Source organism: Gregarina niphandrodes (assembly GCF_000223845.1).
Source record: "Gregarina niphandrodes unplaced genomic scaffold scaffold00031, whole genome shotgun sequence".
Lineage (NCBI taxonomy): Eukaryota > Apicomplexa > Conoidasida > Eugregarinorida > Gregarinidae > Gregarina > Gregarina niphandrodes.
In genome coordinates, this window is record NW_011645800.1 from 59,303 (window position 1) to 71,951 (window position 12,649).

Below are 12,649 nucleotides of genomic sequence, written 5' to 3' on the forward strand. Positions count from 1 at the left end.
CCTCCACTGGTGAGTCTAGCACCTCCACTGGTGAGTCTAGCACCTCCACTGGTGAGTCTAGCAGCACATCCATTAGTGAGTCTAGTACCACTATCATCATCAGCAGTTCCTCCGATGCTGATTCAAGTACGTCGGATGGTGTGTCTAGTCGGACTGTGGCTGGTGACGAGGAGATGGAGGGAGAGTCGGTGGGAAGCTCGACGGAGCCGTCTCTCACGACTAGTGCGGCAGTGATTCGGGCTTTGAGTTCCTCTTCCACTGCTTGGGAGGAGACTACATCGTCCAGCGTGGCGGAGACGACGGCTGCGTCACAGCCATTGAGTTGGTTGAAGCACACTTTTGTGAAGGACAAGACACCTCTGCAGGCATTGGTGGAGCAGGCGGACGTGCGGATAATCGGTGATTCTGTGAGGACAAGCGATAAGTATGAGTCGCTTAAGATGATTGGAATGACGCTCTTTATTCCGGTGGATTCGGCCTTCGATCAGCTCCCCTTTGAGTTGAGCACGATAACCCAGAATGGCGTGGTTAAGGAGAATCCCGAAGCCTACAACTGGACGGCCGTTGAGCCTTGCTTGGGCTGTCAGTCCATGCGGCCTCATTACAGCTTCAAGCCCACGTTGGGTGTCTCTGCAGCGCACGCTAAGATTGCCAAGGATCTCGAAGACTTAATTCTGTACCATGTGGTCCGGAGACAAGTACCTCCCGGCATGATCGAAAAGAAGATGAAACTCAACATGCGGTCAGAAATGAATGGCAGCACTCTTTCAATTGAATATGCGATGCCTGGTGCTGGTTCTGGATCGCAAGCCGGACCAAGCTCAGCGGGCTATAGCTCAATCACGGGGCAACAGCACAAGCAACTTCCCGCATCAAACGCGGTTCCCTCAGTCGTCATTGGTAGCACTGGCGCTCGGGTTTTGGAGGTTGTCCATTGCCGGAACGGCTTCATCTATAAGCTAGATCGCCCCCTGACGCCGTCATTCAATGTAAATGCTCCGACATTGATGGAGTACATTAGCAATCATCCGGAATACACAAGATTGAAGTACCTGCTACTTCATTCGCACCTTTTCGATGGCTGGATCGGAAGCGCTGGTCCTATTACCGTGCTGTTGATAAAAGATGATGGTTGGAAGATCAACGGCATTCCAGTACCGGATTGTTTCTTCAAGGCTCTGGTGAGACCGGCAAATCGAGACATGCTTCTGAAAATATTAAAGTGGGTTACTGTACCGGGTATTTGGAGGAGGGGAGAGATTGAGAACAGTCAGTGGCTGCTCAATACCGAGGCACCGGCACTGATGGTAAACCATGTTTATCGTTTGGTCGATAATACCGGGAAAAAAGCGCTTTCTAATGATGGCGCACACGTGTTTGCGAATGGTAAATATTTCGGTACTGTTCCCCCCCGAGAGCCGGAGATCATTATTACAGGTGAAGACGGTATAGGAAGTGAGGATGGTCCGGAGGTATTTCGTGGTAATGGAGATTTGTTGATTTTGATAGAAGGAAAGGAGGTGATTGAATGGAATATTCCCCTGCATAATGGGTATGCCCATGTGTTGAGTGAATTACCCTTACGACCTGATATTGATTTGACTCCGGTTCTGTGGGATTGTTTGGATTTCTTATGCTCGGAATGTCCTATTGTAACCAAGTTTGCTCTAAAATTCTTGGACAATGGGGGCCTACTGCCAGATGTGTCTAATCCGAAAGCATATATTGTTCCGAATGGTATCCGTCCTGACTGGGTGTGTAGTAACCATAGAAATTGGTTCCCTCCAGGTTGGGAGTTGCGGGAATGGAAAAAATACATTGATGCAGCTAAGATGAACAATTACAAACAAGCTCAGAAACTGGCGAAGGAAGGATGGTTCAAAGCAGCGGCCAAACGTGAGAAGCTATTAGACCAATATGAAGAAGCTAGACAACATCTAAAGAGGATCTGGGCACATTATCATGACCCACAATCATACGTTATGGGACGCAAGGAAGATCCAACACATCTCTTGGGTTGGCTCAATAGTAAACGTGACCTAAGCATGAAACCTGGAATCTGCGAACCTCGAGACCGAATGTACAAGCATCGCCATGGTTTCAGCCATCAATCTAATAGTATTATAGTGGATGATGAGGATATAGGCTTCTCATATGACGACTGGAAGTACATTACCCAATGGATCTAGGTCATTGAATTCACCCCATGAATTGGACCCATGATGAATTGGACCCATGATTAATTGGACTCATGATGAATTGGACCCATGATTAATTGGACTCAGTAGCCCTGGCTTGGTTGTATTGCCGGTCACACTTTAGCTAGCTCATTTTTGTGACCCAAAAAAGGCATGGACCTTGCCGGTGATGACAATGATATATTAGACTCCATATTGCTGTAAGGGAGATATCTTTTTTCTGCATGTCTTTAAGGAGTCCCTAGAGTTCGTTTGGAGTTCTCCGGCAGATGCACGTGTGCGGATGGAAGGATATTGTTCAGGGTATTGAGGATGCTAATTTAGCGTTGTTCTTGCAGAGCTGATCGTTCCGGAGTGAAGACATGTGAGGCATTGGCCGCGGCATTACGGCGTTTGTTCACTGGTTCTGTGTTGGAGAGTTCGGTTGTGGATATGCACCCGTTCCCGGCCCCATTTGTTTCAGAGCAGCTTGCTTCAGTTCCGGGTGCGATGAAGACGCGGAAGCGCAAGAAATGTCCGGGCAAGGTGGTTTTCGATGTGTTGGAGGGACTGAACGCCCGTGTGCCGGATGTCCCACTCAAAACCGTTGCGCGGGCAGTCGCCTTCGCCGCAAGCCGTCTCGCACGACGTACACATGCCCGAGACGACCGCAACTTCGTCCTAGAACTGCACCATCTGCAACGAGCCCTACTCGCCCTCCATCACAGCGTCTTCTGGGTCGCAAACACTCTCGAACGCAACAACCAACCCGGGGCCAGACAACGACGTATGAACCGCGCAGAGTTCGAAAGACGCACAGACCTAACCCTCGCACGTATCGTCGCCCCTCCAGAGGAAGACCGAAGACCTGGAGAGGTACCGCCCGGAGAGATAGCACCTGGAGCTGGAGAGGTAGCACCTGGAGCTGGAGAGGTAGCACCTGGAGCTGGAGAGGTAGCACCTGGAGCTGGAGAGGTAGCACCTGGAGCTCGAGAGGGAGGACCAGATCCCCCGTCTCCAGGTCCTCCTTCTCCAGGAGAGACGGAACCTCGAGAGGGAGAAGAACTCCGAGCGGGAAACCCCACCGCGATCCCGGTCGAGTCCGCACCGTTCGAACAACTGGAGGCGGGCGGTGGCGACGAGGAGATGACAGAGGAAGAGGGCGAGTCGGGAGCGGCTGGAGAAAGCGAAGTGTCCAGTCGCGAGGTCGGGGACCCCTCGGACGATGCGATGGTGCATGACCTACTCATGGGTTTGTCGCAAGCGGTGGGTGGGGCTCCTAGTAAAGTGGAGTCGCCCAGCAAGGTGGAGCCGGCTGGTAAGGTAGAGCCGGCCCGGAGCGTGGAGTATGATAAACATGGGTTGCGGTGTTGCCGGATACTATCTTGTTTAGTGCATTGTATGATCGGCATTGTTAACACACTGGCTGCGTTCCATGCCGATGGAAACGAACCTACTGACATAGCCCTGATTGCCCTGAGGACCCTGATTGACACGTGGGAGGTGGCCGAAAAGTGTGTGCCCGGTGGACTCCTGTACACCATCGAGCTTCAACGTCTCGCTAACGAGAGAAAGACCTTTGAGAAAAAGACCGCGGACAAGGGGGCTGGAAAAGCGGCGGAGAAGGGAAAGGTGGCGGTCCAACAGGGCATGGCTAAGGGCGTGGTCGAGCCCAAGGGCACGGCCGAGCCCAAATTAATTCAGGCGTGCAGCTTGAACCCTCTCGCGGACTTTTGGTGGCTGCGATGCGGGTTCAGTAAACCCTCCAGTATCGTGCCTGTGGCAGACACCACGTACAATGGGCCATTTGTCCCGGCAGGTGGTAGCGCGGTTGACGCTGTGGAAACTCAGTTCGCCAACACGTCCTCGACCCTGACCGACCTGGGCTTCAAGCCGGCTCTGTATCTGTCTTTCGTCAAGCACTTCCTTGACGACTTGGTTTTACCGACTGGCGTCTCGCCAGGAAACCCGTCTGGCGGCTCGTCAGGGTCCTTGCCAGCGGGGCAGGGGGCAATGGGACAGAGGGCACTGGGACAGAGGGCAATGGAGTATGACGTGGATAAGATATTGCGAAGCGATCGAATCCTCCAGCTGATAAAATACAGCATTAATGTAGTGTTGGCTATGAGGCTGCCCCAGCTTGACGAGAGCTGGCTGATCCGATGTACCGACCATGGTCGCTGGGATCTGAAGTATCTATGCGTCATTTTGTTGAACAGGTGCTTCAAGTTCGACCGCTGGTCTCTGGACGCCCAGCGGAAGCTAGAGATGCCAACTCAAGGTTTAATTTGGGACAGGTCGGCATATGTTAGAGATGCCGTGGCCAAAACGTTGATCACGTTGTCCTATCAGTTGCCGTACAAGGACGGCGCCTTCAAGCGGTTCGCGCCGCTGCTGCACAGTCCGTGGCGGCCGTTCCGAGAGTCGGGCGTTGCGCTTATCAGCAAGTGTCGTGCCATAAATCTGGTCGCTCTTTCTCAAGCCATCCGTATCCTCATTTCCAACGCAATTGCTAAAGTGCCTCCCAGCGGCGAAGGCCCAGCTCTTCGAACAAGTTCGCCCTCAGGAAGGTCGACTAGAAGTCCCTTCAAATCGACGACCAGACCACAGGTACATAATGCGTCAGCACCGAATGGGTCAGGACCTAATGGGCCAGCATCTAGCGGGTCTGACACCGTCATCTACACAAGCTTGGAGTCGTGGATGGAGGCCGCCAGTGACATCGCCGTTACAAACCGCCATTTGACGAGTGAATGCAGAACTGCGGTGACCGAGTTCTGGTCAAGGAGTTTCGAGAAGGGTCCCAAGGGTCCTGCATTTTTGGTGTTTTGTGCGTTCGCGCTCTCGGTATTCGAAAGGCAATTCGATGAAATGCTACCGACCATACCTATACCAATTTTGGAGAAGTACGACTTGCTCCAGAACCTGTTTCCTAGACGATTTACCAAGACTCTGATCGTACTACCGCCTACCGAAAAACCCAGGAGCGTGAAGTTGGCTTTCAGCCCACGAGGCGAGCCTATCCAGCCTGTCGGTCCACAGACACTTGGTCCAGAGACACTTGGTCCAGAGACACTTGGTCCAGAGACACTTGGTCCAGAGACACTTGGTCCAGAGGACTCGTGTGACCCCGAGTCATTAGTGCCCGAATCGCTCGGCCAAGAGACACTTGGTCAAGAAACGCTTGGTCAGGACGCTACTGACGGCTTGGTTCAAAACTTCTTGAAAGACAATTTCGGTATCGACGCAAGACCAGCGGGAATCGGACAAGCGGGAGGTGAATCGGCGGTGCAGCCGGGAGAGGATGAACCCATGTTCGGAGAAGAAGTGAATTCTGCAGACGAGGCCGAGAACCCACCGTCAGATTCCGACCAGCTGCTTTTGTCCGAGACAGACCGGGCGCCGTGTTCGTCTCAGCCGGACTCATCCAACCCAAATTCGGTTGTGACTCCCGGCGCTGCTACCCCGGCTTCGATCGATATTTCTGATAGTGAAGAAGGAAGCGAGCAGCAGGAGATGTCAGCGGAGCGACAGCCGATTGGAAAACTGTATACACCTGGACCCCTTCCGGTCTGCCTATATGCTCATTGCCAGAGAGTTGTAAGTCCTGTGCTCCTCTTGCGGTGGCGAAGCCTGGACGACCTACCTGGAGAAATTGTCAAAGACTACAAATTGGGGAACCCGGCGTATGTCGGACTACCTGTCCAAAACATGACAGAAGCAACGCCCGAAAGCATACCATGCCTGGTTATCTGTGTGAATAAACGACTCACACCGACGTGTGCGCGGCGACGACCAACCTTTACGACCTCGTTCCTGGAATCGCAGCTAAAAGAGGCTGCTCCTGATGTATGGGCATTCATGTTCAATGCTACAAATCTTAACTACTTCAATCTCGTCATTGAGGGCGCAACACCCGGGAGTGTGCTGGAAGATAAAAATTCCAACATGGTCGCTACAGTTAGTTCACATTTCAAACAGTCCTTCCACATGGCAGTACAGCAAACCGGATGGAACGTACTCATTCTACGACCGCCATCAACGGCCGTTTCCCGACGTGGTGCCTAAGCTGCGAAGGGTTTGTCAAAAGTCGGTGTCGCTGCTGATCACTACAGTTCTTATCAGTATTTTTCAAAATCGATGTACTTGGAAGCGTCCCCTACCCTGTGCATTTTTCCAGGCCGATCAAACAGTGGTCCAGGCTCCTTGCCAAACGCGTAACGAGGCGAAAATTGAGGTGACTGAGCTGGAGGCTTAGCAATTGCCACTGGCCTCCAGTTCGGAACATTTAATTGTTCAACTGGCAGTCTTGAGGGAAGACCGGGAGCCCTGTCTGGCTCTCCATGGATGATGTGGTCCTTGGCAGGCTGATTGTCCAGCATTACTATCACGTTGGATGGTTCTGGCGGAGCGTAAGAGGGAATCATTTCCGCGACTTCCACCACGGGCACCTCGACCACCGGAATGACAGGCGCGGCAGCGCCCTTGGATGGTGCTGGTATCATGGTGATCTTTTTCCGTGCGTCAGTGCAGCATACTAGAGCAAGCACGGATAAAAGCTTCATTATGGAAGGGTGCGCACACACGTGTGCAAATCTCAAAATAATCTAAAGCTGGTTGTAAAGATCAATAATCTCCCGTTCAAACCTCTTTTTGCATTCTGCCCTTCTCAGTTTCAAGGTCGGCGTGAGCATGCGGTTCTCGACAGTGAATGGGTCAGGAGTAATCACGATTTTTTTCACCTTTTGGAAGCCAGTAACTTGGTTGGCCTTTTCGACTTCTTGCATGTTGCTGAATACGGCTTGTTTGAAGTCGTCCCTTGCGCAGAGTTCGTCAAGTGATTTGCCTTGGAGGTTGTTGAGAGCGCACCATTTGCTGGTTTCTTCTTCATCGGGTACGACGATGGCGACGAGTGCGCTTTTGCTGCTATCCCCGTAAACCATGATCTGTGAGACTAGGCTGGCAGATGAGTAAATGTTTTCAAGCTTCTCTGGCGCCACGTATTCACCTTGGCTGAGTTTGAAAATGTTCTTTTGTCGATCGATGATTTTAATAGCATTTCCTTCGATGAGTTCAACGATGTCTCCGGTATGGAACCATCCATTTTCAAGGACCTCAGCAGTGAGGTCGGGTCTTTCGAGGTAGCCAGGAGTGACGGAGGGTCCCTTGATACAAAGTTGGCCTCGACATTGTGGTCCGCTGACGAAGTAGCCAGTTTCAGGAACGGATCGTAGAGCAAACTGGCAGCAGGGTTGCACTCCTCCAATATGACCAGCAATCTTGTCCCCGGGGTTACAAATGAATACAGGTCCTACTTCAGTCATACCGAACCCATGTAAGACGGGGCAGCAAAAAATAACGCTTACTTCTTCCTGAACTTTCGCTTCGATAGGAGCTCCGCCAACCAGCATAAACCGAATCCGGCCTCCCATTACGGCTTTAGTCTTTTTGAACACTAGAGCGTCCCATAGAGGGTGGGTATAGATACCCTTCTCCCTTAGATTCTGGAGTTTTGTGTTCATTGCCGTTTCGAAGATGAATTTTGCGACGTTAGATTTCTCGTTTAAGGTACTAATAATTTTGTCATGGATTCTCATGTACAATCTTGGTACTGAGAGGAAGATGGTTGGTTGAATATATTTCATGTCGTCCAAGAGTTTTTGTGTATCTCCGGAGTAACATGCAATTTTTACTCCGAGTACAAAGCAGTTACCACAAATAATTCGTTCGAACACGTGTGCTAATGGAAGGTATGAAATGTGTGTATCCTCTTGTCCAATTCGGAAACCGGGATGGCTCATGATACATCTCCTATGGGCAGATAGTAGGCTGGTATAGTTATGTGCCGTCATCATCACACCCTTTGGTGCACCAGTTGTTCCACTCGTGTAACATACTGTCGTGAGATCTTCTGGCTGTTGAGTCGGTAGGTCAATCTCCGGATGATCTCGTCCTTCCTGTACAACATCTTTCCAATCAATCAATTCAGCCCCAATTTCTTTTGCTTTCTCTAAGTCTTCTTCACTCGGCTTATCATACATCACTACATACTTAATGTGGCTAGTAAATTGTGTATCTACAATGCTCGCTATCATCGGCTGTAACACACGGAAACTCTCCCTTGAAGCAACCAATAACTCCATCTTAGTCTGATCCAGTATCTGATGTAATGCATCACTTCCTAAAGAGTCATACAACGGTACTAAACAATAATTCGCCGATACTGCTGCCTGCTCTGATATAAACCACTCTGGTCGATTCTTTGATACCAAACCCATCATCCTTACCCGTCGGGCCGGCTCATATGCTTCCGTTGGAAACTCACTCACTGATGTGTAACCACGACGTTCCAACCCCCGAGCAAATTCCTGAACCAACGTCATAAATTCGCCATACGTTACCCACGACACCGTCGATTGTGGAATCATGTCCTCTCGACTCCGCTGCAAAGCACAGTCCCACACTCGACTCCCCAGAAACTCTTTGTCCCTCATCTCGGGATCCAGCGCCGTACTCGCCATACAATCCAACCTGAAGTTGCACACACGTACGTTGTGCACCGTGCACGGCACCTTTACCCAACCACACACACACGGTCGTGAGCACACACACACGGTCGCGTGCACACACACACACGGCCGTGTGCACACATACATACGTTGTGTACATACACACGTTCTGGCGTGGGGCTGCAACGCGCAATCCCGCTGTCAAGGTGCCGACGAACTTACGGGTTCTTCCAATCTCGGTCAGGCATGTTTTCGACTAAAGCGTCTGGGTACTGTGCGCACCTGTACACCCCAGAGGCGTCCGCGAAGGGCGGATCCTCCGTCTGGACCGCGTAGGTGATTGGTGCATCGGACGTCGTCAGCGAGTTGCCCATCGATCGATTTTTAAAAAAAGGAGCAGCACTCCGGTGCAGCTTTATTTCATAGCTGGATACTCACCGGATTGAACAAACCGATTGAGCTGGAATTGAACCTGGGATCTAGGGATTAGGAGATGCAGCAACAGACACGTCCAGGTTTTTGGGTGGGGTTCCGTGTGCAGTGCGAATACACTCAATGGCCAAGTGGTGTGGCACTAGTATTGGCCATGTTCGACGAGCGTGGGAATATGATAAGTCACATGCACACGGACGATGTTGTGGACCATCCGCGGTTGAAGATGAAGTCCGAAGACGACCTGGCAAATAATGTGCGGACACGAGAGATCATAATTGACCTTGTGCCGACGACCTTCAATACATACCCACCAGTGATGAGTTTCATAGCGGGAATTTTATTGCCCGTGGGCTGTTCCATGCAGCAGTTTGGGGAGGCAGATGGTAAGGCCTACATGGTGATGAGTACGGACGAACCTAAACGGTCAGAATCATCGTGGTCTCCCCGTGAAAAAAGCGGTTCGGGTCTCCCGGATACGGCCCGTGACAAACAGAGATACAGAGAGAGTGGGTCGCCGAGTAGTCACTTAGATAGACAGGCGGGTAGTCACCTAGTAGGGCATATGGTTGAGAGTGCGGTGCACACATTACGGGTAGTGCGAGACTTTCCTCTCAAGTGGAGTGGGAGCAAGAATGGTTGTGTACTGGCTAGTATATTACGAAACGAACAAGTGAAGCGTGTAAGTCAGATCCCGGATCCCATATCACTGGTCTGCGAGTATTGGTTCTTCCGTTACAGTTCAGCGGTCTGTGTGCTACATGATGTGACGGATTTGTTGTCATTGTTCCGTGATGAAGCGCAACAGAACTGTGCATTGATGCGCCACAATGCTTATGCGGGATGTATCCCGCTTTCCGATCTTGGACGACAGAGCATGGTCGAGTTTGTGAGCGACCTTAAAAAAAAGGAAGCTCTTGAACGACCCAGCCAACAAATTCTCAACGCATACCCTGAAGACCAACTCACGCAATGGAACGTCACTAGTCTACCACTCGATAAGGTCTCCTTCATGCTCTCCTATCTCAACCAACGTATGGACCTCAATGACAAGAACCTCCAAGACATCTGGAAACTCATCCATTACCTAAAGATGGAAGCCGACTTCAACGATGATGAACTTGCTATCGTAGGCATGCTCGCACGCAAAATGGAAGACTTCGAAAATCTCCTAATGGACATGTACCACAGTACAGCACACAAAACAATGCAAATTAAAGAAGCCATCGACCTCGGTACACACCAAGATGAGATACCCTTCGACGGGGATCAACCAACACACTCCGCCACTGCACCTCCCCCTCCTCTGGGCTGCAGTTCACTAGGCGATACCCACCAAGGTGGTACTTACCAAGGTGGTACTTACCACGGTGGTACTTACCAAGGTGGTACTTACCAAGGTGGTACTTACCAAGGTGGTGATGGTCTTTACCCGGGAGGTACTGGTCTCCTCCCGGGCGCCAGTCTGGGGGGTCTTGAAGAAAGCTACGCCTGTCCAGTACGTGGCGGCGTCGGTCCACCTAGTGACCACTTCCACCATTTGCCTAACATCTGTTGCCCACCACCAGGACGCGGGAAGCCCAAGCCGCCAGCACGTAGTTGTTTTCCAGGCAAGCTCCATTACGAACCAATCAACGAAGCTATAAGACATCTGCCATCCATCAAAAATGAAGAAGACGAAGGGCGTATCATTGCACAACATAGGCGAACCATCCCGGCCGCAGCTACCTTCCTTCTCGACAACCAATGGGGCTAATTTCCTGCGCCTTCAAACTGGAATAGGATATGGCTGTGAGATGGAACTGAAGATTGAGCCTTCAGAACATTGGGCCTTGACTCCTATGGTCTGCTGTGGCCTTCGCTTCTATGGTCTGCTGTGGCCTTGGTTCCTATGGTCTTCAGTACCTGTTTTTTTACGGCTCACTTCAGTGACCAAGACGTCGCCTTCATGCATGGAATACCTGCGTTGTCCAGTGGTGGCCATCAATTCATCGATTTTACCGGCACAAGAATTGAAGTCAATCCATTTTTTCAGTGTCTTAATATTGCTTGGTTTTGATGCACGAAGACTAGTCACGAGCGGCGGTTTGTCTAACTCCTCCAGCTCCAGTCTTTCCAGTTCCGTAAGAGCTTCACCGGTGGAGAGGACTTGTTGTGCGAGGGGCCGCATTTTCTTGCAATTAAGTACTTGGAGAATATACGGTATATTTGGTGTCATCGCACACGTGTGCTGCTGAATTAATTTATTCGACTGGTCATCGTGATCGTCATTTGGCCTTATAGCGAGTCCCCGGATAGATGTATCTATCGACTTTGGATGGTCGGAGGCAGAGGTAAGGGTAGATGTAATGGTAGATGTAATGGTAGATGTAATGGTAGAGGATGTTAACTTAAAGTGCGCGTGATCTAGCTCCGATAGCCGGAATATAAACATTTTATGAAGCACCCTTTCAAGGGCATGTAAGGCCTCATATCCCAGTATGGATCTCGAGATTTTTAAAGTGCGCTCACCTTCTTTGTCGATGAAGGATTGATTCTGTAAAAGTTGTTGTAGCATATTCTTTATCTTGTCATCTCGATGTTTGATTGCTGCAGCCTGTACGGCAACGGCATCTAATAAGCTTGCCATACAGGTTCGTAAGTGAGCTGTATGTCGTGGTAGTTCTGTCCCATATGAGTTTTTTGTTTTGTTCGTCAGCATTCCTAGATGATATTCTAAGGGTTCAATAACATGGCAGCAGATGTTCTTTAACTGTTCTGCCTGTTTGAGTAAGCCGGTTCGGATGGTGTCCTGTTCGTGACTTCGTGTTTTAGTAAGTTTATTATTACGATTATATCGGAATACGTCTTTAAATTTGCCAGTAAGAATAAGATCTTTGGCCTCATTATTGCACCTTGATGAGATCTCACTTGCACGTTTAAGACTTTTCGGCACTTTCATTTGTTGTGATGTTGTAGTCATTTGTTGTGATGTTGTAGTCATTTGTTGTGATGTTGTAGTTACTTGTTGTGATGTTGTAGTTACTTGTTGTGATGTTGTAGTTACTTGATTTAAAATTAAGGAAATTGGAGTACATGATTGGGTCATGATTTCCAGTATCCAACGACCGTCTGTGGTTACAAGTATAATCTGGTCATCTTCTCTTCTAAACTCCACAGACTTAGTTGGAACATCCACTGATAACATAGGAAGCATAATCTCCCATTCTCCATGCACCCACACATCTGTCAAATCCACACGATCCACACGTTTAATTCCATTAAATAATAATAAACGATCGTTCAATTGTAAATCCCACACGAAGCATAAGTACTCCAATATCGATCGAGGTAATCTTAAACGACATGATCGTAATATCAAATTACCCACATAATCTATACTCTCATCTGTAACCACAAACAACGCGAAATACTGACTTAATAAATCACCCAACATCTTCGGAGACCATCCTACATGATAAAGGGTGTGTGTGTGCGTTAATAGTGTGTGTGCTAAGGGGGGGTGTGTGCTAAGGGGGGGGTGTGTGCTAA

At 50.0% G+C, this 12,649-nt stretch overlaps 5 protein-coding genes across 5 annotated transcripts; 3 read left to right on the plus strand and 2 right to left on the minus strand.

Moving 5' to 3' along the window:
* Positions 1-173: 173 nt before the first annotated feature.
* GNI_125680 (hypothetical protein) lies at positions 174-2,189 on the plus strand (the record flags this gene model as incomplete). The annotated part of the gene is made up of 1 exon (XM_011133704.1): positions 174-2,189. One exon carries the CDS (start codon positions 174-176, stop codon positions 2,187-2,189), a length of 2,016 nt encoding a protein of 671 aa, XP_011132006.1.
* A 162-nt stretch (positions 2,190-2,351) lies between these two features.
* Positions 2,352-6,245, plus strand: GNI_125690 (hypothetical protein; the record flags this gene model as incomplete). The annotated part of the gene is made up of 2 exons (XM_011133705.1): positions 2,352-2,398; positions 2,537-6,245. 2 exons carry the CDS (start codon positions 2,352-2,354, stop codon positions 6,243-6,245), a joined length of 3,756 nt encoding a protein of 1,251 aa, XP_011132007.1.
* A 539-nt stretch (positions 6,246-6,784) lies between these two features.
* GNI_125700 (putative long-chain-fatty-acid-CoA ligase) lies at positions 6,785-9,060 on the minus strand (the record flags this gene model as incomplete). Its single annotated transcript, XM_011133706.1, has 2 exons — positions 6,785-8,708; positions 8,909-9,060. 2 exons carry the CDS (start codon positions 9,058-9,060, stop codon positions 6,785-6,787), a joined length of 2,076 nt encoding a protein of 691 aa, XP_011132008.1.
* A 623-nt stretch (positions 9,061-9,683) lies between these two features.
* On the plus strand, positions 9,684-10,874 carry GNI_125710 (hypothetical protein; the record flags this gene model as incomplete). The annotated part of the gene is made up of 2 exons (XM_011133707.1): positions 9,684-10,641; positions 10,729-10,874. The coding sequence occupies 2 exons, from the start codon at positions 9,684-9,686 to the stop codon at positions 10,872-10,874; spliced, it is 1,104 nt and encodes a 367-aa protein (XP_011132009.1).
* A 108-nt stretch (positions 10,875-10,982) lies between these two features.
* On the minus strand, positions 10,983-12,554 carry GNI_125720 (hypothetical protein; the record flags this gene model as incomplete). Its single annotated transcript, XM_011133708.1, has 1 exon — positions 10,983-12,554. One exon carries the CDS (start codon positions 12,552-12,554, stop codon positions 10,983-10,985), a length of 1,572 nt encoding a protein of 523 aa, XP_011132010.1.
* Between the last annotated feature and the right edge of the window lie 95 nt (positions 12,555-12,649).